This window comes from Spea bombifrons, chromosome 1 (assembly GCF_027358695.1).
Source record: "Spea bombifrons isolate aSpeBom1 chromosome 1, aSpeBom1.2.pri, whole genome shotgun sequence".
Lineage (NCBI taxonomy): Eukaryota > Metazoa > Chordata > Amphibia > Anura > Pelobatidae > Spea > Spea bombifrons.
The window spans coordinates 77,777,254-77,802,042 of record NC_071087.1 but is presented as its reverse complement, the minus strand read 5'-3'; the positions used below and the strand labels follow the sequence as shown (position 1 = coordinate 77,802,042).

Sequence of the window (24,789 nt, the reverse complement as noted above, 5' to 3'; positions counted from 1 at the left end):
AGCATGCTATCTTTAAATATAACCATTAACAATGTGCAATGAGTGGAGCGATAATTCTAAAAGTCTGCTGTTTTTGCACCCCTGATAGAATGTAGGGGGGATACCTTTGCTCACACTAAATCAACACAGTCCTTGAAAATATTTAATTAACCAAGCTATTTAACAAACGTGTGCTTCAGTATTACAGTTCATATTACTGTACATGCTGTACTATATTCATTAAATTGTCAGTTAAGTATAATATATATATATATATATTCATATATATACCTGTAGGGGTGGGTTCCTTTCTGATGGGGGTACCATGTCAGGTGACAAGACCTGTGGGGGATCAATCCCTTTGCTGACCTTCTGTTGTATGAGGTACATTGCCAATGCAAACTGATCTTTGCTAAGTTTTCCAATCTGCCTTGTGTCAGCGAGAGCCCTACAAAAGATTCATTTAGTTAGACAGATCTCCTCTGCATGGTCACCTCCCAGGCATGGGGGCCGTTTTATTATATTCAGAATATGTTCACAGTGTCAGTAATCCACACAATACTAGTTAAAGTGCTAAAATATGGGACCAAACTATAATGTCAAAAGTGGCCTAATGCTTGGCAAGGTGCCCAATTTGGAGCAGTCACTGAGGAAACCAATGAAACAATCCTGCTGGTTACTCTACATTAAGAATTAACTTCTGAATTGATCCAGGTTTACAACTGTACATAAAGATTTAATTTAAATACATACTTTTTTTTTTACCTTTAAACTCTATGCAAGGGGTAACCATTTGCCAATACACAGTGCACACAATAAAAAGTGTTTGCAAAAATAACAAATTAAGATTGATAATATTGTTAATAAGGCTACTGTAAGATTACCATTGTCATCCTGAAACATTTAAAAAAAAAACAAAAAAAGGAAAACAGTTCATTAACATTACATGACATTTGCAATGCAACGGTACAAGTAAGTAATGCATCAGAAAAACAAAAAGTATTTGTTTAATGGTTAGATTGGAGGATCATGGTTTCACTCTAACATACTGGCTTGCTAATAGAACACCAAATTACCGGGATAGATTTGTGGTTGCACTGTCCTCTCTTACCATATGTGCGCGAGCATACTTTGATGCAATCCAGACTGCATAAAGATGTCTTTTACTTCCAGCCCGCTCACATATCCATCCATGTCCAGGTCCGTCTGCAGAAAGATGTCATCGTAGCGCATCTTCTCGCTCAGGGGAACCACCCAATTTACTGTAGGCTTTAAAAAAAAAAGCAGTTGCATTTGACACTGTTGGGTTCAGTGGTTTCTCGTTCAGTCTTTTACAATGTTTTGTGATATCTGCAAGACAGCTTGTAAACTGCCCACGTAAAATCCCATTTTTCTTTTCTCAAGGCACAATAAATACCTGTGTTGGTTTGGAGGAGTGCTTTGGAGACAAGCTGCCGGCACTATTTAAACTACTCATGCTGCCATGAGACGGGGTGGAACGTAAACTGTCCTTAGGTGGAGGACTGGCAGGAAGTACAGGGACGGCTCCTGGAAACGTTGGAGTCTTCTTCCTCTTACTTGGCGGGATCAGAGACTGAGGTAATACGGATGGCACAGGCTCCTTTTCAAGAGCTCTATATACAAGATGCATGGCCTGTAATGTACAGAGACATCACGTCAGTTAATAAACCTCACACTGGGCAACAGTGAGCCAACACACAAGCACACGTAACGTGGCATATTCTGGTTTAGGCCAAATGGGCCTAAGACTGCAGGTTGGTGGCAAACGGGCAGATCGCAAATTCAGTAAAGATAATACCTTTATTGGCTAACTGAAGTATAATGGATTGCAAGTTTTCAAGACTATCTAGGTCTCTCCTTCAGGCATATTATACATTTGAAGCAGAAATTGATCATACATTTATACATTAACATACAGTCACAGCAAAATACAAAGATTGTGAATTGAGATTACATTCTCACAGTGATGTCAAAAGGAAATGCTAATTTATGTCTTGCTTATTTATTATTTATCTTGCTTATTTATGTCTCTTCTGGCGTTGTAGACTAAAGATTGATTGTGCGGATAGTGTGACAAATTTATCTCAAAATGTACACCCTTAAATAAGCCTAAATCATGATAAAGAATTTGCCACACTATCCACAAAAATCAATTTTGTACACAGAAATACAGAAATATAGCATGTGGCACTTTACATCACCAAAAGTGACTTCTTAGGCCAAATGCTGCAATTCACACTAACGACATATTTTGCACAAATGTAATATCAATTCACAATCTCTATCTAGTTGTGACCAACTGTATGTTACTGTATAAAGCAAATCTGTGAGCAAATTCTGCTTCAAAAGTATAATACGCCTGAAGAAGAGAAAGCTTGCAATCCAGTAAAGGTTTCATATTTAATGACACACAGACATGCACAAAAATCCTAAAAGTCATATGCTGCTCATTGCACACTTCCTGCAACAACGTCAATCGGTTGCTTGGTTTTAAAGAGACTTGTGGATTGTTAATTTTAGAACATTCCTCAATGCAGTGTGGAAACATCATTGCCATTTATAAATAAAAAAATTGAACTTACCACTGCAAACTCATCCCTGTCCAAATGTCCATCCTTGTCTATGTCACTCAGCTCCCACACCTAGGTTTAAAGGACCATTATTAATACACCAAAAACCTCAACCTATTGATTGTTACCGTTAAAGGATACCTGCATAGTAAGTCTATTGTACACTACACAATAATGGAGTGTCCTCTATACTATATACTATATAAGCAGCACAACTTTTTTCAGATGTTCTGTCTCCAGCAGTTATTTGACTCAAAGTTCAGGCATAATGAATGGGATGCCTTTTCCAGTAATAACACATACATCAGAACATTTAACTATTTAATTCTAGTCCCAATACCAAAGTTAGTAAATACGTCCAAAAGGCAAGTTATGTTTATACCGCAATTCTTGTTTAGTGGGAGGTGTCATGTATTCTTAATTGGATTCCATTTAAACTACCGTATTTGCTCGATTATAAGACGAGTTTTTTTCCAGAGCAAAAATACCCCTAGTCTTATAATCAGGGTCGTCTTATAATCAGACCTCAAATAGGTCTGATTATGAGACTAAGATCCAGATCCCCCGCAGCGATGCAGAAGACCTGGATCCTCCTGTGTTAACCCCCTCCCCCCCACTTACCGGTGCTTCTGAGTCCCCGGTGCTTAGTCCGGGCTGCGTGTAGAGCTCTACGCGATACAATCGCGTAGAGCTCTACACGTTTCCCGGACTAAGCACTGGGGACCCAGATGCAGGGGACCTGGATCCTCCTGTGTTAACCCCCGACCCAACTTACCGGTGCATCTGAGTCCCCGGTGCTTAGTCCGGGCTGCGTGTAGAGCTCTACGCGATATAATCGCATAGAGCTCTACACGATACAATCGCGTAGAGCTCTACACGCTGCCCGGACTAAGCACTGGGGACTCAGAAGCACCGGTAAGCTGGAGGGGGGGGGCATAACACAGGAGGATGCAGGGGACCTGCATCCTCCTGTGTTATGCCCCCTCCAACCTACCGGGGCTTCTGAGTCCCCGGTGCTTAGTCCGGGCAGCGTGTAGAGCTCTACGCGATTCGCGTGGAGCTCTACATGCTGCCCGGACTAAGCACCTGGCGCTCAGATGCAGGGGACCTGGACCCTCCTGTGTTATGCGCCCCCCCAACTCAGAAGCACCAGTAAGTTTGGAGGAGGGAGGGGGAGTGTTAAATGGGGGGTGTAAGGCATTTCTGGAGGCAGAGTGCTCTGTGAAATGCCTTTTAACCCCTTTAATGCCACTCTGCCTCCTGAAATGCCTTAAACCTCCCTATATGCCACTCTTCCCCATAATATGCCTTTTAACCCTCTAAGTGCCAGAGTGGCATATAGGGTTAAAAGGCATATCATGGGGCACAGTGGCATATAGGGTTAAAAGGCATATCATGGGGCACTGGCATTTAGAGGGTTAAAAGGCATATCATGGGGCACAGTGGCATATAGGGGGTATAAGGCACTTCTGGGGCAGATGTGCATAACTGGGGGGCAGGTTGGAAAATAGAAGGAAATAAAACCAAAATATTTTTCTCAAGCATACCTTTTATTAAAAAAAGTGTTTAAATGAATTAACATTTACTGGCAAAACTTTTTTCCTATAGGGTCGTCTTATATTCAGGCTTTTTCTTTTTTTCCTAAATTAATATTAAGATTTGGGGGGTCGTCTTATAATCAGGGTCGTCTTATAATCGAACAAATACGGTATTAGTGGCAGATCCATACCAATACTGCTTACAGACAACCACAGCATTTGGGGCTAAGATTGCATCACAGGAAATAAGTATCTTACACCGCAGGGGTGTAGAAGTTGGATTCTGTATCAGTTAGAAATTATGAGTAATATCAAGCAAGTGCTGACCATTTGTGATTTCCAAAGAATACAGACAAAGCACACTTACCCTTCCCAGGATGTCCAGAGGTAGCTTAGAGTTAATAAGCACTGGTTTCACCTTGTCTCCAGAAAGTAAGCCATTGACTGGCAATAAACTGTCAAAAATACCATCAAATTTTGATTTCTCTTCTGTCTGGATAAAATAAATATGATTCTAGTTAACTTAGAATAATGATATTTGAAGCATATAATAAAATGTAGTTTTAGCTTAAACCAGGAATGCCACACAGTAACATTTTGAAAATGCAAAAGTTATTTTAAAATGAACGCTCTTTAAACTTTTTTTTAAGTTTACAGTAAAACTCAGGATTTCGCTAATAAGCCATAATGTACACCTAAATTTGAAGATGACATGATATGTAAATATGTGTATGGTACACAGACTGTTAATCCCCTAAAACTGGAAAATTGTTAGGATTACTATACATATCACAAATGTCCTGATTTTAGGACACTTACTAAATAACATCTACATAGAATAGAAAAATGTTACATATATATATATATATATATTATTTCTAGTATTTATTTTTAGGCTTTCCTGCACAGTTCCTTATGCTTTTGCCACTGCAGAGATTTTACAAAGTATTTTAAACATATTGATTTATGACATATATTTTGATTTTAAAATAATCCTCAGCTGTTTACTGCATATATTTTGCACGTATTTTTTTTTAAATAAAGCTCTTACCCGAACTGACCAATGTCCATCGGCAGGGGGAGGAGTAATTAAAAGCGGACTGCTGGTGTCATGCTAAAACGTAATAAAATGTATGCATTTTAGGAACAGGAAATACAGAACATCGATTGAATAACAAATAGCAAAAAAGCAGTTATAAGGTGAGAAATTAATGCAACAATGATATTGACTCAAATGATAATCAAATCATTCCCAAATAGAGGTAGAAAAAGCATATTAAAATACCATTCAAAAAAACAAAAAGTGTAAACGTATTCGAACACCAATGCAAAAATCACCAATGCATGTAGGTATTACGCTTTACAGAGTGTTGCAATCTCGCATTACTACAAAGTGCACACCTCAGCCCTATTTTCCATGGCTGGATACCCCATGACAAGCAAGTTTATTTATCTTCTTAAGCGTATCTACAAAAGCTATGTCTTTAAGGGCTGGAGATTATATTTTAAAGATGACCTATTAGACACAGTTCTAGATAAAGTGAGTAAAGTGCCAGTGCAGAGACAAGGGTGGCTTCATACAAACAATGAGGATGGACGAAAAAAAAATGCATTTGACACCACAAAAAAAAAAAGGGAGATGCCATATCAAATAAGACACTTACAAACTTAGGAGGCGGCACAGGGACGTTTAAACTGGCCAAGTTCACTTCATGCCCACTCTGTGCACAGGCAACTAGCCTAAGAGCTACATAAAACCCCTGGGAAAAGAACAAAAGGTGAATTAAAAATGTTATCAAGGAAAGGCAAGCACAAGGCTGTTCACTGATAAATATCCCTGAATGTTGTGTTTTATATACCTGCTTATCCAAATAGCCTTTCCCTTCTGGATCAGCAAGGTCCCAAATCTGTTGAAAAACAAACACACTATAGCGGAACACACCTCCAAAAATAAAGCAATACGCCACCAGTAAAAGTTTACATAATAAGCTGCTCTCTAAACATGTTGTTTAATCGAGTATGTTCAAATAAAATATTTAAACAAAGAATTGCTCTGAATTACTTATTCCTCAAATAACGTATTACGGTAAAATGCCAGCCGGTGGGGAGGATGTGTGTTATGTAGAAATATTACTTCTACAGCGTTATGCTACTATTTGCACTATTTCTGGAAAGCTGTCACTATATAGACTTTTTTGACTTGTTAGTAATTAGTAATTCCGTTCACCACAATATAGTGGTTTGTATACATAACAAAGGTTGCGAGCAGGACATTGACATTTACCTTTATCAGTTTGGTAAAACCCACACTGTGTAAAGCCAAGAGCAAATTTTTGGCACTGCATACATGCCAATTCTAACTACAACTTTATACATAGTAGTGTAGGTAGTATGAACTTAAGGCACAAGTGTTATTTCAATTACATTTAATCTTAAGTAAGAATAATAAAAACGAGGTGGGCGGGAGCGGAACACACATGTGGCGGGAGCGGAACACACATGTGGCGGGAGCGGAACACATGTGGCGGGAGCGGAACACACATGTGGCGGGAGCGGAACACACATGTGGCGGGAGCGGAACACACACGTGGCGGGAGCGGAACACACACGTGGCGGGAGCGGAACACACACGTGGCGGGAGCGGAACACACACGTGGCGGGAGCGGAACACACACGTGGCGGGAGCGGAACACACACGTGGCGGGAGCGGAACACACACGTGGCGGGAGCGGAACACACACGTGGCGGGAGCGGAACACACACGTGGCGGGAGCGGAACACTCACACGTGGCGGGAGCGGAACACTCACACGTGGCGGGAGCGGAACACTCACACGTGGCGGGAGCGGAACACTCACACGTGGCGGGAGCGGAACACTCACACGTGGCGGGAGCGGAACACTCACACGTGGCGGGAGCGGAACACTCACACGTGGCGGGAGCGGAACACTCACACGTGGCGGGAGCGGAACACTCACACGTGGCGGGAGCGGAACACTCACACGTGGCGGGAGCGGAACACTCACACGTGGCGGGAGCGGACAAAAAAAATATCAGTGGGAGCGGGCGGGAGCAGGATTAAAAAAGCAGTCCCGCGCAGGGCTCTACTTGGTACCTTTCCTACAAGAGTTTGTGAAGCTTTGTCTTGGGCATAGGCATGACAAATCATTACAGGTCCCATGTGACCTCTTGTCCACCCCTTTAATGCCGTTAGGGGAGGGTATCACCTGCAGCTAGTGGCATGGAAAATATAAGGATCATGCATGATGAATCAGTCTTCGCATAGAGACATCACTCCTGCAGTTAAGTGGTGTAAGCAGGAGGGGGAGGGCTGGTTGGGGGCAAAAGTTGGCACAGGCAAGCTGGGGGCCCTGGGGCAATTTTCAGGTAGGAGATAAAGAAGAGTATTATAAGTTGTCCCAGGTTCAGTGGTATTAACTCCAGTGAGTTTCTCAAATGAGGCTCCGAGGCCTTACCTGTCCGAACCCGGACCATAATCACCAGAAACATAATTTATCATATACATAAATTACCACACATTTGTGTATAAATCATATAACCATTACCACAGACTATTGGTCTAAACACAGCTCTGAATACATTTCTTTTGTGTTTCATAAAGGAAGAGTGTTAACAGTTTATAAGAAAAATATATACCTTCCCGAGAATATTATCTGAAAGAGAAGACTTTTTGAGGAAGAGAGCAGCTTCTGCTGGTCCTACTCTTCCAGTATGAGAAGGATCGACCTGCAAGGTAAGTACAATATGCCATCAATTAAGACTATGGCTGGTTGTGTCTGTCTTCAGCCCTTTGTTCATACAAAAAAAAATATATGTGCACTTGTTTATGGTGAACAAAAAAAAAATACAGGTTTAGTACTACACATTAAAAAATGCTACAAACTTGTAATTCTGAATGGCTTAAAACCATTGAATCCTAGTGGTAGTGACATTTTTCTTAGCTTTGCTATAGCTAGATTTAGGTAAAAAAACATGTTTACATTTACTTCACCTAGGAAAGTGCCTATGGCACCCAGACCACAACAAGCAAGTCAGACCTCTGTTTCATTGCTCCTGGCAAAGCATGACAGCTATTGATGCTCCGCACTGAAGCCGCGGACACCGCAATGGATCGCTGAAGCAGAGCTCCCATCGAAGGAATTTAAAAAAAGGCATGGGGGAAAAGGGGAAGAGATTGGAGAAGAGGGGAGAAATTAAGGAAATGGAAAGATAGTGGCAGCAGCACATGGGTTCCATCCGAGAAGCCACCAAACACCTTGTACCTCTCTTTGTTTAATCTAAATATATTTTCATGTGTTTTCATTCATCTTACCTGCTTGTAATATGTTTCATATAATGGATTGCCACTTGAAAGCTGGAGAAAAAAAAAAAGAAGAGAGAAAAGTGAAACCTATGAATATGTTTGGAAATTTATTCTTTTGGTTTTCTTTTGGGTTTTTCTCCCATGCAAGAGATGTGTTCAGCAGAACACATCTTTACACATGTTTACTTACCACCAGTCAGTTCAAAGTGAATGCTCTTCCTACTTCAAGCAGCCAATTAGTGGTGCAAGTAGTCAGGAGGCTGTGGGCTGCAGCTTCTCCCGGTTTTTTCCAGGTTTAACTTTTTTCTCTTGGGAGACCAGGCCCATTTTAAAAGGTAGCTAAATTTACATACAAACAGTTGTAAGCTTTAACTATGGAAACCTATACAATATTTAATTCGGAACAAGTTACGCTTTTCATAGATATGTAGCTTAAGGCAACCCATCAATAGGAGCACTTTCCAAATACACACAACATTTGCTAAGCCAATATACACGGAAAACAGCTGGGGGTTGGAAGAAGTAACAAATTCTGTGGAACCCATCAAGGACCTGGAAGGACACCACATAACGGAGACCACAGTCTCAATACACAATATATTGTAGGGCAAGCACATAAAGTAAAGGGTAAAATTTAGTAATTGTTTATAGAATATACATATGCCTGAAAACATCATCATTCCAGGGGTGGGGTATCTGTGATGTATGGTAGCAGGGAGGGTTTTTTTTTTTCTTTAAACAAGCATTAGTCAGTTGCGTTGCAGAAAGCAATCAAACATGATTACAGATCCCTTACAGAGACCACAAGAATCTTTATGACCGATCGCATTTTAATGATGCCATGACATTGCAGAGGTCCCTTTAAATTCATTTTAACTTAATGAATTACATTTCCTTAATTGATTTTGTCTTTTTTTATAGTTATTTTTTAAGCTCGTACTTAATGTAGAGGATGTAATATGACATCCCTGTAATAGGGATACCCGGGTATCCCTATGAAGGATGATACCAACAAGAGAGCTTCTACTGTAAGAAAGGTTAGGCTATTTCAAAGTTACATCAACAAGGTTTCTTGAACATTAACTCTACAATTTAACTATGTATTATGTGATGTCAATTCAGCTTTTCGTGCAGGTGAACCTCACCAGGACCAGTTACTTGATAGATTAATCTCATCTCTACTCACAGCTTATTGAATAAACACCAATGTCAATCTGTGATTTTTCAGAGGCATATCTTGGCTGGGAGCCGTTCGAGACCAAGGGCAGAGCCCCAGCCTCCCTGTACCACTTATCATCCCACACGCTGTCAACCATGCTAAGCTCTGGGTTATGGACATATGCTGGTTCACTGTATGGGTAATGTGGTAGTAGCACGATGGTGAGCCTGTTCGCCTAGTGCAGGGCTTGAGAAATCCCAGGCGCCAGGTCGCCATGGCAACAGAGAATTTTGTCCTGGCGCCTAGGTGTTTGTCAGCCTGTTGCATCCACAAAAAACCAGCACAGCCACTCCTAGCCCGCCCCCGAGCCTGAGATCACTCCCACGGAGTGATTCTGTAGGCTGAAAACGCGGTTGCAGGAAAACCGGCAATCGCGTTTTCAGCTGCCACAGGCAGCTTCAGGGAAGGTGGTTGTGTGTTGATTGGGTCCCCACACAAGTGTGGGGACCTAACACAACACCCCCCTGCTGCCTGATCGCTCCATGAGAGCGACAGTGCAGCATTAAGCCCTTCAATGCCGCGATCGCAGCATTTTAGGCGTTAATTCCCGTTTTGTACGGGGCTCTGCTGCTGCAGACCAGCAACAGCAAAAACGAGCCCCCACAAGCCCGTTGATGACTCATGTAGGCATGGAAGCCTACAGCAGTAATCAAAGAGACTCCTCCCTGCAATGGCTGGTCTATAGACCAGCAATTGCATCCCAGCTGCCAGAGTCAGCTTCAGGGACAGGGGGAGAGGGTTCTTCAGTCTCCACATGAGTGTGGAGACCAGCCCCAACCCTCCACTGCTGCCTGATCGCTCCATGAGAGCGACAGTGCAGTGTTAACCCCTTCAATGCCACAATTGTGTATGACACATTCGTGGCATTGCAGGGACAAACATTTGTCCCCACAAGCTTGCGGGGACTAAATATCAGGCAATGCTGTGCTCCACTGGAACATCAGCATTGAAAGAGTTAAAAACAAACAAAAAAAAAAAAAAAACAGCACTGACCTGAAAGTCCAGGGTGCTTCCAGGTCAAATGCTGTGAGTTTAGTAAGCGGGCTGATGATGATCAGATCACTTCTGACCAACTGTTAGTTTAAAAAAAAATCCTGGCTCCTAACTTTTTTGCTGGCGCCTAGATTCACAACAAATTTGTCAAGCCCTCGCCTAGTGCATCACAAAGTAAGCTTAGGCACAATGCTCCTTAGCGGGCCAGTTACAAGCAAGATCTTTAACCTCATCGACCGTCCCAAGCAGAAGTGGCATGTCGGGAAGCTCAATATGTACCTTGTTATGCAGCAAGGATAATGTAGCTACAGCTGAACTCACTATAGTAAGGGTAATCATTTTATCACTGCCAATTTTATCAATATTAACAATAACATTTATTTCAAAACAGTGAAGCTCCAAATTAATCTTCTCATCTTCATTCACCACACAAGCCAGAAATGTAGTCCTACCACCACTGCAATGGATTCTGGGTAGGCATATGCAAACAAGGTTATTTTTTTGTTTTATTTTTTTTTTAATATTCACTTTTTATACACAGATTCATTTAGGGAAGTGTCTGCTGTGCTAGAGAGAGCCTTTAGAAAAAGCCCAGGGTTTGAGTAGCCAGATCACCCAAATGTCATACATAACAAAAGTATCATATCTAATTTGATAACGTGTGAAAATATTATTGTGTCAGTAGAAGTGTGATATACAACTTTCAATCACATAAACGCTTTGGTAGAAGATCATCCGCAAGGAGATGCATTGGCAAAAGAGAAGATTCCTAGCTGCATGGCCAGAGCTTCACACATCACAGGAATGAGGAATCAGCTAAATTTGCAGTTTCTATGAAGTTCCCAACACCCACAGGAAGGAATCCTCAGATTTGCTGACAAAAAAGGGGTTCTACCATAACAAAAGACCTGAGGGAAAAATGAAAAAGGAAGACTATCCTAAAAAGCAGAACATCCATAAAACTGCTGAGGCAACAGAATGAACAATGCTTGCATGTTATCCCACCATTTCCTCTGGGATCACTAAGCTGTATGCTGTAAGTATTTTCTTCCTTGTGCACAGGTGGATCCATTAGACTTAATAAGGAGTTGGGCTTGAAGGTCTAACACCAAATAATGTCAGGTGTCCCTGAGGATTACATTGACAAATTAGGTATATCGATGACATACTTTCAGAAAATAAAGATCAACTATATATTTTCTAGTTCTTAAACAACTGCCATACTTTGGGCGTAGGAGACACTGAACTGTACCAATTATTGACAAATAGATTCATTTCTTTCTATATGGAGACAGGGATAGTGCAGTAGCAATTATCCTTAATATAGTAGATCAATATTACCCTGGTGCCTAATGGAATGAAAACTGTGTGCAGAAAAAGGCTAATTGAATACCGCATGGTCTATACATAATAGAAGTAGGAGATCATTTGAGGGCTCCCTAGCCCAATCCCAAATATCTATAGCATCCTATATCATATATCAGGTAAATACAAATTTACATATACAATTATAAGGCTGCAAAAAAGGTTTTCTGTCAGCAGCATTCTTGGAATTCTTATCTGTGATATTATTGACTGGAAATAAAACACAAGACACTAAGAGTACAGTAAGTGTGAAAGTCTGCTTTATTTCAGCTGTGTCCACCCCCTAGCCTAATGACAAATATAACACAAGGTGCATAGATAACTTTGGTTTAAGCACACCCTTTTTAAACTACTTGATGTTTTTATTAATATTTTTTTTTTTTATTTAGGAAAGAACTTACTTTGAATGGACACTTAAAGGGATATTGTACCTGAAAGCTTCACCAAAAAAAGAATGCATATTAAAGGGCCGGGGGCCATTTTACACTACAGAGCATTTTCATGTCTTTTTCAACTGTATCCGTGCATTTAATTGGCTGTACCAGCTATCACATGCATGTAAGCGCAGGGTATCTACTGTATACTGACCACATGGAACCATCATGGTACATCATTGGTCACGAAGGTGTTAAGAGAAAAATTGGGTATTTATATAAGTACAGCTACCATCTTGCTCCGTGGTGAGCCAATTCTCCCCACTCTTTGGTTTCTTGAAGCAATAGCAGGTAAGCGTTACATTGAAATAAAGGGACCGCTTTCTGTGCATGCTGTGTCTCATAAGCTGTGACTGATTTGGCGGTAAGTCTATCGTATGGCAGGAGATGTGGGCAGGCAGACATCTCCTGCAAGTTAAAAATGGGTAAATGCATAGGTTCATCACAATATCAGGGGACTTCTCAGCTATTATATGCATTAAAGTACCCCCCTTTAAGCATACCACAGACTGATTAGGACGCTGGTGTCTATAGGCCTGCATTCCTAGTTGTAGTACACGTGATCAGTCAGCATGGTGGTGAGGGTATAAGAGAGAAACTGTTGATTGATATCAAAACACTATCCTATAAACGATACCACTGTAACTGGTACTATTGTGAAGAGGAAGCATCTAGGAATAACAGCTCAGCTACAAAGCGGTAGACCACGCACAATGAGCAGGTTTGCAGAGTGCTGAAGCTCGTAGCACCTTCCCTCTGTAGCATCACCCATTGCGTCATCAAACTGCCTTTGGAAGCAACATCAGCACAAGCAATTTGTGTCAGGACCTGCATGAAATGGGTTTCCCTGGCCAAGTAGCTGCACACAAGCAGGAGCAATGCCTAGCATCGGCTGTAGTATAAAGACATTGGACTCTAAAGCAGTGGAAGTGTGTTCTCTCGAGTGATGCTTTACTTTCTGGAATTCTGATGGATGAGTTTGGCAGATGCCAAGAAAGCACTTCCTAACAGAATGAATAATGTTTACTACGTTTAGTGAAGAAGGGATAATGATCTGGGGTTGTTGTTCAGGGTCTGGGCTAGGTCCCTTACTTACAGTAAAGGGTAATGTTAATGCTATAGAATACAAAGTAATTTTAAACAATTGTACGTTTCCAACTTTATGGCACCAGTTTAGGGAAGGCTCTTTCCTGATCCAGCATTAATGTGCCTAGTGCACAAAGCAAAGGCCATAGACATGGTTTGATCTGTTTGTTGTAGAGGAACTTAAATGCTCTGACCACCTTTTGGATGATTTGGAATGCAGATTGCAATCTAGGCCTCATTTAACATCAGTGCCTGACTCCACAAACGTCCTTTTAGCTGAATAGGTGCAAATTCCCACAGACACTCCTGAATCTTGTGGAAAGCCTTCCCAGTAGAGTGGAGGCTGTTAAACTGACAAAGGGTAGAAGCAACATCATATTAATGCCCATGGTTTTGGAATTAGATTTTAGACAAGTTCATACAGGTGTGATGACCAGGTACCCACATACTTTGGGTCATATAGCGTACCTCCATGTAATGCATCACCTAATTACTTTGAGAGAAGACAATTGCATTTAATAATAACTTACTAAACTTCAACCATGTAATTATGTTAATTATATAAAATAATCAAATAACTTGCAATACTTAGTAACTAGTATCTGTGAAACCCATGACTCCAACCAATGACCAGTGTGTCAACATCCAAAAAATAAAACAATAAGTTGTAACCCTAAACAGGTTCTGCAGCCCTATCTGCTTTCAGATGACAGCACTGGCAAGGTGGAGGTTATTCAGCACAGGCATTATAATGAACCACGTAAGAGGCCAGGAGACGTGGGTGGGGACTGAAACAGAACAGTGCAAAGAAATACAATGAGAATTAAAAGTTATAACCTTTTTCTTCATGGCACCGAATCCTGTCGTAACTCATATGTGCCAATGACACACGAGCATGCTAACATGGCTGGCAAGCCACATCATGGAAGATGGAAAGGATGAACATTCTGCAGAGCACAGTGACACTGCAGGGACTTTCATAACAAAAGGAGAGAACATCTCAATTGTTTTTATGAAATTGCCTTTAATAAAACTGGGGATGTTTTCATTCTGTAAGTTAGCATACTTGCAATGGGTATAAACATCCAATTCCAAAAAAGCAGTACTGCTCAGATTCTGTGATCAGAGAAACTGAGTTCATTGCAAATAAAGACCAAACTGGGCACAACACCCCCTGTATCACATATCAGGATTTGATAACACTCAGGCGGATGTGGTCCCCCAAATGAATAATGGTATTTAACACATTTCTAGTTTGTCCAAAGATGTACATGGATGCACCTCTCTTGGCTCCTAAGAAAATCATGTTAGTTCCTTTACCTAATAACTAAGTATCATGCGAGTAATTCAACCCCTGACATCTGTTCGTAACTATAACATCCACAAATTCACTTTACAAATCAATTTTAATTCAAATGTATTAGTGAGCACTTTCAACAGGAAATGGACATAACATGAATTTATTACCGGGCTGACATCTCCATACAGGAAGGAAAGAATGCCTATTCCTTATCTAGCACAAACCTCCACTCAAATCACCCACATGGGATTTCCCAATGGAAATAAAAACCAATATGAAACATTCACATAACGACTATAATTTGGATTACAATTACAGCATTCGATTAGAACAGAACATTTAACATGGCTACTCAGTGGCCTGCTCTAGACTATCAAGGGTAATTTACAATTCATGGACATTTCTTTGTTTTAACATACATTGACATTGTACACTTGTTTGCAGGAAACAAAGAGTATCAGAAAGTCAGTTCATTAAATTCTGTCTTTGTAGCCAAAAAACTAACCCAAGGAAACAGTTATGTTCTGGAACGGGAATAGAATATATCAGTTTAGTGCCATCACAACCAAGGGTTCCCATTTGCCATTTTTACAATCTGTTATATCATGATTCTTTTCCGAGCTTGCTGCACTCACACCAATAATATTTTGTTCAGGACAAGTAAACCATGTTGGTACATAAAATGTAATAATTATTAGTGCTAACATGTATTAAAAGATCTATGCTAATATTTATTTTATTAGGTTTTATATTCATGTTCTGTGGTTAAACGTTGATCACTTACAAAGTACCCTATATGTTGTATTTTCTTTTTGTTGCACTTTTTTAAGAATAGCCTGCAAGTGGTAGATGTACAAGGTATCAGTCCTTTTTCTGTTTTGTTTTTGGGGTTTGTTTGTGCTCTTCACAGGGCACGCTGGGGATTTTAATATGTTAGGATTTTTTTCTTGCCCCCTTTTTTATTTTTTTGGAATAAGGAAGATTTTCCCCTCCAATGATCCCTCACTCAATGATCTTCTCTCAGGGGAAGTGAGAAGATATGGAAGCAGGATGTAGACAGACCCTCCAGAGTCTCTACTAGTCTGCTCAGTCCATTCAGTGCGTTTCATCAGAGCATTTTGCATTTATGGTTTGCCTTTCTTCAATCATTATTTCCCTCTATGATATAAAGTGAACCCACACAAAATATTTTTTTTCAGGACAAGCAGGGCTGTTTCTCTTTAAATCATATTGACATAAGACCTTACTTATTATAAATAAAATTAAAAAAAAACAGCTAGGTGGTGGGAAAAAGGCAAAAGTATTTGGGGAGGGATATTCTGCAAAATCGCTAAATGTCCCTAAAGTGGGCACTTTTTTTTTTTTTTTTTTAAAGGGACACGTCGGCCATCATTTGCACTTAAATGCATAAGGTAGCAGAGTAGTGTCTATTGCAAATGCACTGAAGATTCTGTAGAACCTCCCACATTTACTCCTACTGCTTATGTCCATGTGCTATACTTGGAGAGGGTTCTGTGTGGTCTAATAAGACCCCCTGTGAGCAATGTTCCCATTGATTACTATAATAATAATGTATATATATTGGCATCAATTTAAACAATGCATGATGTGTGACAAAATGGATCACAGACAATTAGATGCCCAATACAAAGACGTGTATACACTAACAAAAAGAAATAAGAATAAATAGTTATTCTAATGCAAGTTGCTGCTGGCCCACTGAGAAAAGTACCACTAGAACGAAGTACCTACATACAAAACAATAATCAACATTTACTGTGATTGACATTTAATGTAAGTTTTTGTGGTCACAATCTATAGTGCAAAACATCCATGCTACCTAAAAACCAAAAATAAAATGTAATACTGAATTTTACAGAGCCTCATGGGTTACAGTAGTGCTGTACAGAATAGTTATAGAGCCTTAGACTACAAATATATATATTAGGATCCAATTAAAGTGCACTGTACTGGCCTTACCAGAAGTCTAGTTTAACCAAAGTGTATGTTTTTTTTTCTTCATTTGTCAGTTTCTTAAGCAAAATAACAAGAAATGTAGGTACACATACATGCACGGTTCTGGTTACACATGGCAATACATTATTAAATTATAGTACTCAATTACATACGATACAAAATCTTTGGCTGCATCGCTTTACAACTAAGTGTGGAGAGCAAAAGGTTGAAAGAGCAAGAATGAGAAACACAGAAAATGTATGTATGTATGTATGTATGTATATATATATATATATATATATATATATATACACACACACACACATACACATATATGTGTATATTTTTTAAACTTTTCCAGCATGTATCATATACCGTCACCTATGTCAATAATAAAAAAGTCATACCATGAGTCTGAGTAATTTTGGCACCTCTACCTAAGCTAGAGAGTCTATAACACCTCTTTGCGAGAACCAAAATATATGTTAATCAGATGTGTATTCCTAAATACAAGGTATTCTTACCAGGGCAAGAGTAATACAGTATATGAAAACTCAAGCCTAAAAACGTTTATTCACAGCACATTATAAGTGACCCGCCAGGTCCATTTCTCCAACATAAAGGGTCATGTAATGCATTGTCTATGTGATCAATTTGTTTCTCTCAACTGCAATGCTTTTGTTAGTATGACAAATCAAAGTGTATATGTGGAAAGCTATTGGGACATCACTGTCCTGTAACATACATCAACTTCTTGCAGCAAACATCAAAATATTGCAGTATTTGTTGGCTCGTGCTAAGCTGCACATAATGGGCTGCTTCATTTCAAAAATGAACTACAAAACAAGAAGATAAAGGGAATAAACTTTCTTCTGCCTCCTTGTTAAAGGGACACACCAGCCATCATATATACTTTAATGAATGTTAGGCGTGTCCCTTTAATATTTTATTTTTCTTCTCTCAAATGCAGGGATGGGTTCATTAGAATCCCCTCCCCATGGATTGGCACCATCTCCCCACACTCCATGCACCTTGGCATGCCAAATACACCACCAGCTTATTGGTGAGAACACGTGTGCATTATACTCACCGACCAACATCTTCAGTGCTGGCTCTCATTACAAGTCCCTTAAAGCATAATAGGACTCCTGGGCACAAGCCCAGAAAGTTATCCATTCATTTCAACACGAGCGCTTTCTTGCCAGTGACTGGTTGCTTCAACAACCAAAACTGGCACAAAAATTGAACAATGCAATCTTTTTTCCTCCCTCCAGTAAAGAATATATATATTAACGAACTTGCAATGGCCTTAATGTTTGTTAATTAAATTGTGTAACTAAAATACAATATTCATATTCTATACACCTTATTCACTTACATAGTAACAGTGTTAGTAAATGGCCATCCCACAGCAACACCTATAAAGTGTGCAGCTGTCTCAAAGTCATCAAACTCATCAAACTCAGACCCTTACAAGTCTCTGGTTTAAAGAAAAACAGTGGATACAGTTCTTTGAATGAAGGGTTTTCATCTCAATTTGCAGCTTAGTGAATAAGCCCCTTACAATTTACAACAACAGTCAACTTAACTGTTCTGTGCATTTTTTACACCAATGGCATGAGAAACTCTGAAGGATTGCATATTACAATAAACCAGCAAAGCGGTATTGATTTACGCGTCATGACTGCAGACCACGTACACAGCATCTACTCAAGTGCAAGCCATCGCTGTACTGGCTAACTGCTGAGGGCTAGGTAAAGCATCCTGTGGTTTTATGCAGTGCTACTAAATGCCAGGAAAGCTTGCATTCTGATTCCACAATCCATTATCTAATGTACCCCAGCATCTCATCAAAGTGAAATCAGTACAATATAGGTTATATAGAAAGAACCAGCGCTGCACTTACAAAATGATAGACAGCACAGAGCATGACGTGTCGAGATGCACAGAAGCACACTATGTCATCAGGTTTTATAAGTGACAGGCAGTGAAAGGCCTATATCTGATGTAATGTTAAACAGCCAATTTATTATTGGGTGTAGAGCTTTTGCTGCAGTCACAATGAGTTATGCAAACTCAAAGTTGCTCATTCGTGTGGTACAAAGTCAGTATGTTAAGTGTACTAATCCTAAACACGCAACGTCCTAACCTAGATGGCTGTGGTGCTGCATGTATGCAAATACATAAAAGATCAGGGTGTATGAATGAAAGGAAGCAGGTCTATCAATGCTATAGGGTCAGGATGATTAGAGCAACTTGTGATTTTCTATTAGTCATATGCAAGTGCACATATGCGAATACATGATCTATTTAAATATGCAGCTGTATACTAAGAAAACCATATGTATCCAACTTGAACAGTGCTGTGAAGCCAAGATGTGTACAAAGTGACTATACTGGACAGGCATTGTGTAAGAATGAACTTTTAAGTGACAGTGCAATCTAGATGTATACGTAAAGTGATTCTATACGATGCATTATGTTGTAAAGTGTACTCCTTTCTATCTGACAGTAACTATCCCAGGCCTCAGCCTCACCCCATCAAATCTCGACAGAGACCCAGAACCAAAGCAATTGGTCGCATGCTCCTCTAGTGTTAAATACGCAAACATCTCCAAGTCGCCTCATTCCCAGGGCCCGTTCCGGTCACGGGTTCCCTCCCAGCCCCGCAATGTCACTGAGCAGACGGTTGTTACCTGTGTGAGAGGGATGAGCGCCGCCATCTTTCCAGCCACTCGCGGGAGCGCGCACATCGTCAGCCAGTCACAGGGAGCGTGCCCAAGAGGGGCGTGGTCATTGAAATTAAGACCGGCGAAGGGAGTTCTGGAAGGCAGCGGTGTCGTAACTAAAGATAAAGGGCGCGGCCTCCTCTATAGGGTCGTATGCGTAAATAGGCAGATATGGCCGTATTGGCTGAGAGCGAGCTGCCTTCTTTAAAGGGTGTATTAACGACTTAACAACTATATGGGCATCATAGGAACTAACGGAATTAGTGGCCAAAGAAAGTGTTGGTTTCCTTATTATACAAACCATACATAGCTGCCATCTGTCCACCGTTTGCTCCGACAGCATTATTAACCGGGCTTGTGTCCCAGATGTTGTTCGTTCTTGCATGCCCTGTTTTGTTGGGGCTGTTGGCTGCATTTGCATGTACAATGCTTAGTTTCAGTATTGTGAATGCAGAAAAAAGTGGTACGCTCCATAAGATGAGCAATTTGTGGCATCACAGTGCTGTCTGAATGGAGGTGGGACATTGCAGTCTTTCTGATGTATTGTGGGTCAGTGGCGACTCTAGGAACAATATATAGGGGGCACATAAGATAGCACAGTCAAAACTGGGGGGAACTAATTAATTGCACGCTGCTAAATTATTCCACTGAAAAAAACTAAATACAGTGAAGGAAAAAATGATTTGATCCCCCACTGGTTTTGTAGGTTTGCCCACTGACAAAGACGTGATCAGTATATAACTTTAATGGTATGTTTATTTGAACAGTGAAAGACAGAATAACAACAAAAAAATCCAGAAGTTATAAATTGATTTGCATTTTACTCAGTGAAATAAGTATTTGACCCCTTTGCAAAACACGACTTAGTACTTGGTGGCAAACCCATATTGGCAATCACGGAGGTCAGACATTTCTTGTGGTTGGCCACCAGGTTTGCACGCATCTTAGGAGGGATTTTGTCCCACTTTGTAGATTCTCTCCAAGTCATTAAGGTTTCGAGGCAGACGTTTGGCAAGTCAAACCTTCAGCTCCCTCCACGGATTTTCTATGGGATTAAGGTCTGGAGACTGGACCACTCCAGGACCTTAATGTGCTTCTAGAGCCACTCCTTTGTCGCCTTGGCCGTGTGTTTTGGATCATTGTCATGCTGCAATACCCATCCACGACCCATTTTCAATGTCCTAGCTGAGGGAAGGCGGTTCTCACCCAAGATTTGACGATACATGGCCCTATCCATCGTCCCTTTGATGCGGTGAAGTTGTCCTGTGCCCTTAGCAGAAAAACACCCCCAAACCATAATTTTTCCTCCTCCATATTTGACGGTGGGGATGGTGTTCTTGGGGTTATAGGCAGCGTTCCTCTTCCTCCAAACATGGCGAGTTGAGTTGATGCCAAATATCTTGATTTTGGTCTCATCTGACAACAACACTTTCACCCAGCCCCCCTCTGAATCATTCAGATGTTCATTGGCAAACGTCAGACGGCCCTGTACGTGTGCCTTCTTCAGCAGGGGAACCTTGTGGGCTCTGCAGGATTTCAGTCGTTCACGCCGTACTGTGTTACCAATTGTTTTCTTGGTGACTATGGTCCCAGCTGCCTTGAGATCATTGACAAGATCCTCCCATGTAGTTCTGGGCTGATTCCTCACCGTTCTCATGATCATTCAAACGCCACGAGATAAGATCTTGCATGGAGCCCCAGACCAAGAGAGATTGACAGTTATTTTGTGTTTCTTCCATTTGCGAATAATCACACCAACTGTTGTCACCTTTTCACCAAGCTGGCCATGGTTTTGTAGCCCATTCCTGCCTTCCCGCCCGCAACACCCGAAAAACCGCCTGCAACGCTGCAGGGGACCTGGATCCACCTCTCTGGTAGCAGTCGACGTCTGCACCATCCGCGCAGACAACCTCTTCTGCAAGGGCTTCTATGACGGAGTGCCGGAGTGACATGACCTTCCGGCATTCCGCAGTAGAAGCCCCAGCAGAAGTGTCGGGTAGCAGTGGCAGGGCCGGCCTTAGGGGTGTGCGACCTATGCGGCCGCACAGGGCGCCATGGCAACAGGGGCGCCTGCACGGGACTTAAATTAAAGCATTATTTTTTTTTTACTTTATTTAAATCCTCCATGTTAAATAAAGTTTTTTTTTTAACTTTATTTAACATGGAGGATGTTAAATAAAGTTGAAACAACAAAAAAAATACGATGCTTTAATTTAAGTCCCGGGCAGGGGTGGCGAGCGATTGCTCGTGAAGGAACACTTAAGGCCGGCTCTGAGCAGTGGATGTTGTGAGTAGACATTCATGGGAGAGAAGGATCCCTGCAGTGCCGGAGAGGACCTGGATCTTCCTCTCTGATGAACGTCTGCGCACAACCTCCTCTGCTACCCGACACTTACACTGCAGCTTCTCGACGGAGCCCATGACATGACCTTCCCGTGCTCAGAAGCCCAGGTGGAAGTGGGATCATCATGCAGATGTTCACCAGATGTCCCAACTAGATGCCAGGGGGACAAGTCTGGGGTTGCAGAGTGGCATATAGGGGGGTATAAGGCATATCAGGGAGACAGATTGGCAAATAGGGAGTATAAGGCATATCAGGCAGGCAGATTGGGAAATAGGGGAGTATAAGGCATACTAGGGAGGCAGAGTGGCAAATAGGGGGTATAAGGCAGATTAGGAAATGGTGTATAAGGCATATCAGGGGAGCAGAGTGGCATATAGGGGGGCAGGTTGGCGAATAAAAGGAAATAAAAACAAGAAATGCATTTCATAGTTTTTATTAAATAATTATAATATATATATAAATATAATTGTGTTAAATAATAAAAAATAGTTTACATGTGAATTAATATTTACTAGTAAAAACCGGTTTCCTATATATATATATATATATATATATATATATATATATATATATATATATTCAGGCTTTTTCTTTTTTTCCTAAATTAATATTCAAATTTTGGGGGTCATCGTATAATCAGGGTCGAGCAAATACGGTTAATAAGATTACAGTATGCAGTGATACCTTTTTTATTTAATAACTTAATAATTAAAGTACAAGCTTTCAAAAGTTTTCTGTCTTCCTCACGTATTGCTTCAGACCTGAGAAAGAGAGGAAAACTATTGAACATTTTTCTTTATAGTATACATATAAGTGCAGAGACAGAGCAACAGTCTCTTGCTTTGCCTGGTTGTTGTGAGCAGAGCTGTAGCTAGCTCCTTTTGCGCCCAACGCAAGAATGGAAAATTGTTCCCCCTTCTTACTATTTTTTTTACAGAAGTTATTTTATTGACACTGCCTTTACACATATCTGCCCATAAACACACATACACTGCCCTTACACAAACCTGCCCATAAACACACATATACACATACATTGCCCTTGCACACGCCTGCCCATAAACACACATATGCCCCCTACACACATCTTCCCATAAACACACATATACACATACACATACACTGCCCCTACACACACCTATCCATGAACACATATATACATACACAGCCCTTACACACACCTACCCATGAACACATATATACATACACAGCCCTTTCACACGACTGCCCACACATATATACACATACACTGCCCTAACATACGCCTGTGCATACATACACATGTATACACATACACTGCCCTCACACACCCCTGCCTTTACACACACATATACACATACACACACCTGCTTACAAACACACATTTACCTACACTGCTCTTATACACACCTGCCCATACACATACATCTGCCCATACACACACACTGACCCTATACACTCCAGCTTACAAACACACATATTGTCAGGCATCACCCAGAGTCCCACAGACCGCAAGGCGTGGCCGCCCCTTTAAGAGGCCTGGCTGGACTTAAACTCACTGCGTTATCACCTAGTTCTGTTATGGACTGAACCCGCCTCTCTCACCTGGCCTCGTCATCAGGTTTTAAAAGATCAGCCTCACCTCCAACCCAGGATCTGGTTGTTGTTTTTGCTTCTGGATGTGCTGTGATTATATGCCTGATTTCCGGGACTTTGACCTCTGCTTTGATACACTGTTTGTGAAACCTGTCTGCCAGTGGGCTTCCAGCCATCTGCCCTGCCGGTGGGCTTCCAGCCGTCAGCCCTTCTAAGAGGGCTCCCTGCCTGTTATGTCCTTTTCACAGTTCCATAGCTTCTGTGTTTCACAACCAACCCAGTGTGTTCCTGTCTGGAGGTCTCCTTGTGGCAGAGTACCTTCGCCTGGACCTGAAAGTCCGGTAGAGATGGCTCCCTCATTCCCGTTCAGATATGCTGACTTATGTTTCAGATGAGAGTTTGCATGAGGCGGCTTCCTCATTCCTGGTCAGATATGCTGATTCCTGTACTGGAGGAAGTTGGTGTCACAGGAGCATCTGTAGCAAGGTTGTAGGGGTCTGCTAGGTAGGCACCTTCCCTATTGGTTGCTACAGCCACACCCCTGGAAATTCATATATGGTAGGGAGGGTAGCTCTCCTTTTGATTGGTCCCTAAGTTAATGGGACGTGGGCCACCCCTGACCACACCCCCTGCACTGTGATTGGTTGCTCCCTGTTCTAGCTCTCTCCTGATTGGTGCCAGTTAAAGTGTTTAAGCTAATGTATTTATGTATTGTTCTTTTCAAGATGGTCTCAGGTATAAAATTGGTGTTTGGTGTACAATAAAGGAGATTCTTACTTGTTCAAGCCTAAGACCGTGTCTGTGTCTGTGATTTGGGGACAAGGGACACTTCATCGTGGAGTGTAACTACTTGGTTACTGGAAGTCTGGAGTATACCGAGGGGACCATAGGAGATCGCTGGAACTATTGATGGCAGAGACCATCAGTCTCTACAGGGTCCGTCACAGTTGGTCTGCTAAGCGCTAGTGCTGGTCACCGAAGGACTCCTTTTGAAGAGATTCCAGAATGTTAAACATGCTGGTTCCGGGGTTGACTTTTTCAATCAGTACTCCCATCAGAGAGTGGGCCTTCATTCTATTGATGTTTCTGTTCGCGTCCGGAGGCCGCTCTTTCGGAGGGGGATTAAATCTCCAATTGTTATCATATAGTCCTAGGCTAGTCCTGTATTTATTGTGTGTTCCTGGCCCTGTATTCTGAGCTACAGCTTTGCTGCATCTGATCTGTGTCCTGTGTATGACTCTTGACTACGTCAACGATCCAGTTTTGTGTACCAGACCCCGACGTGTTCCAGACGTACCTACCTGTCCAGATGCTTCCAAGCCGTCTCCCCTGCCTGTGGGCTTCCAAGCCATCTGCC

The 24,789-nt window shown here is 41.4% G+C and overlaps 1 protein-coding gene across 2 annotated transcripts in view; it reads right to left on the bottom strand.

Annotated features, from left to right (window-relative positions):
* EPS15L1 (epidermal growth factor receptor pathway substrate 15 like 1) overlaps positions 1-19,536 on the bottom strand; it is a 68,599-nt gene extending 49,063 nt beyond the window's left edge. For both annotated transcript variants that reach the window (XM_053464424.1, XM_053464432.1), the window contains exons 1-11: positions 19,481-19,536; positions 8,441-8,482; positions 7,765-7,854; positions 5,968-6,015; positions 5,773-5,868; positions 5,160-5,222; positions 4,476-4,601; positions 2,583-2,642; positions 1,397-1,633; positions 1,091-1,248; positions 271-427 (exon numbers count right to left, since the gene is read on the bottom strand). In XM_053464424.1, the coding sequence (XP_053320399.1) occupies positions 271-427; positions 1,091-1,248; positions 1,397-1,633; positions 2,583-2,642; positions 4,476-4,601; positions 5,160-5,222; positions 5,773-5,868; positions 5,968-6,015; positions 7,765-7,854; positions 8,441-8,482; positions 19,481-19,507 (1,104 nt within the window). In that variant the 5' untranslated portion in view covers positions 19,508-19,536. The remainder of the gene's footprint in view (positions 1-270; positions 428-1,090; positions 1,249-1,396; positions 1,634-2,582; positions 2,643-4,475; positions 4,602-5,159; positions 5,223-5,772; positions 5,869-5,967; positions 6,016-7,764; positions 7,855-8,440; positions 8,483-19,480) is intronic.
* Positions 19,537-24,789: the final 5,253 nt, after the last annotated feature.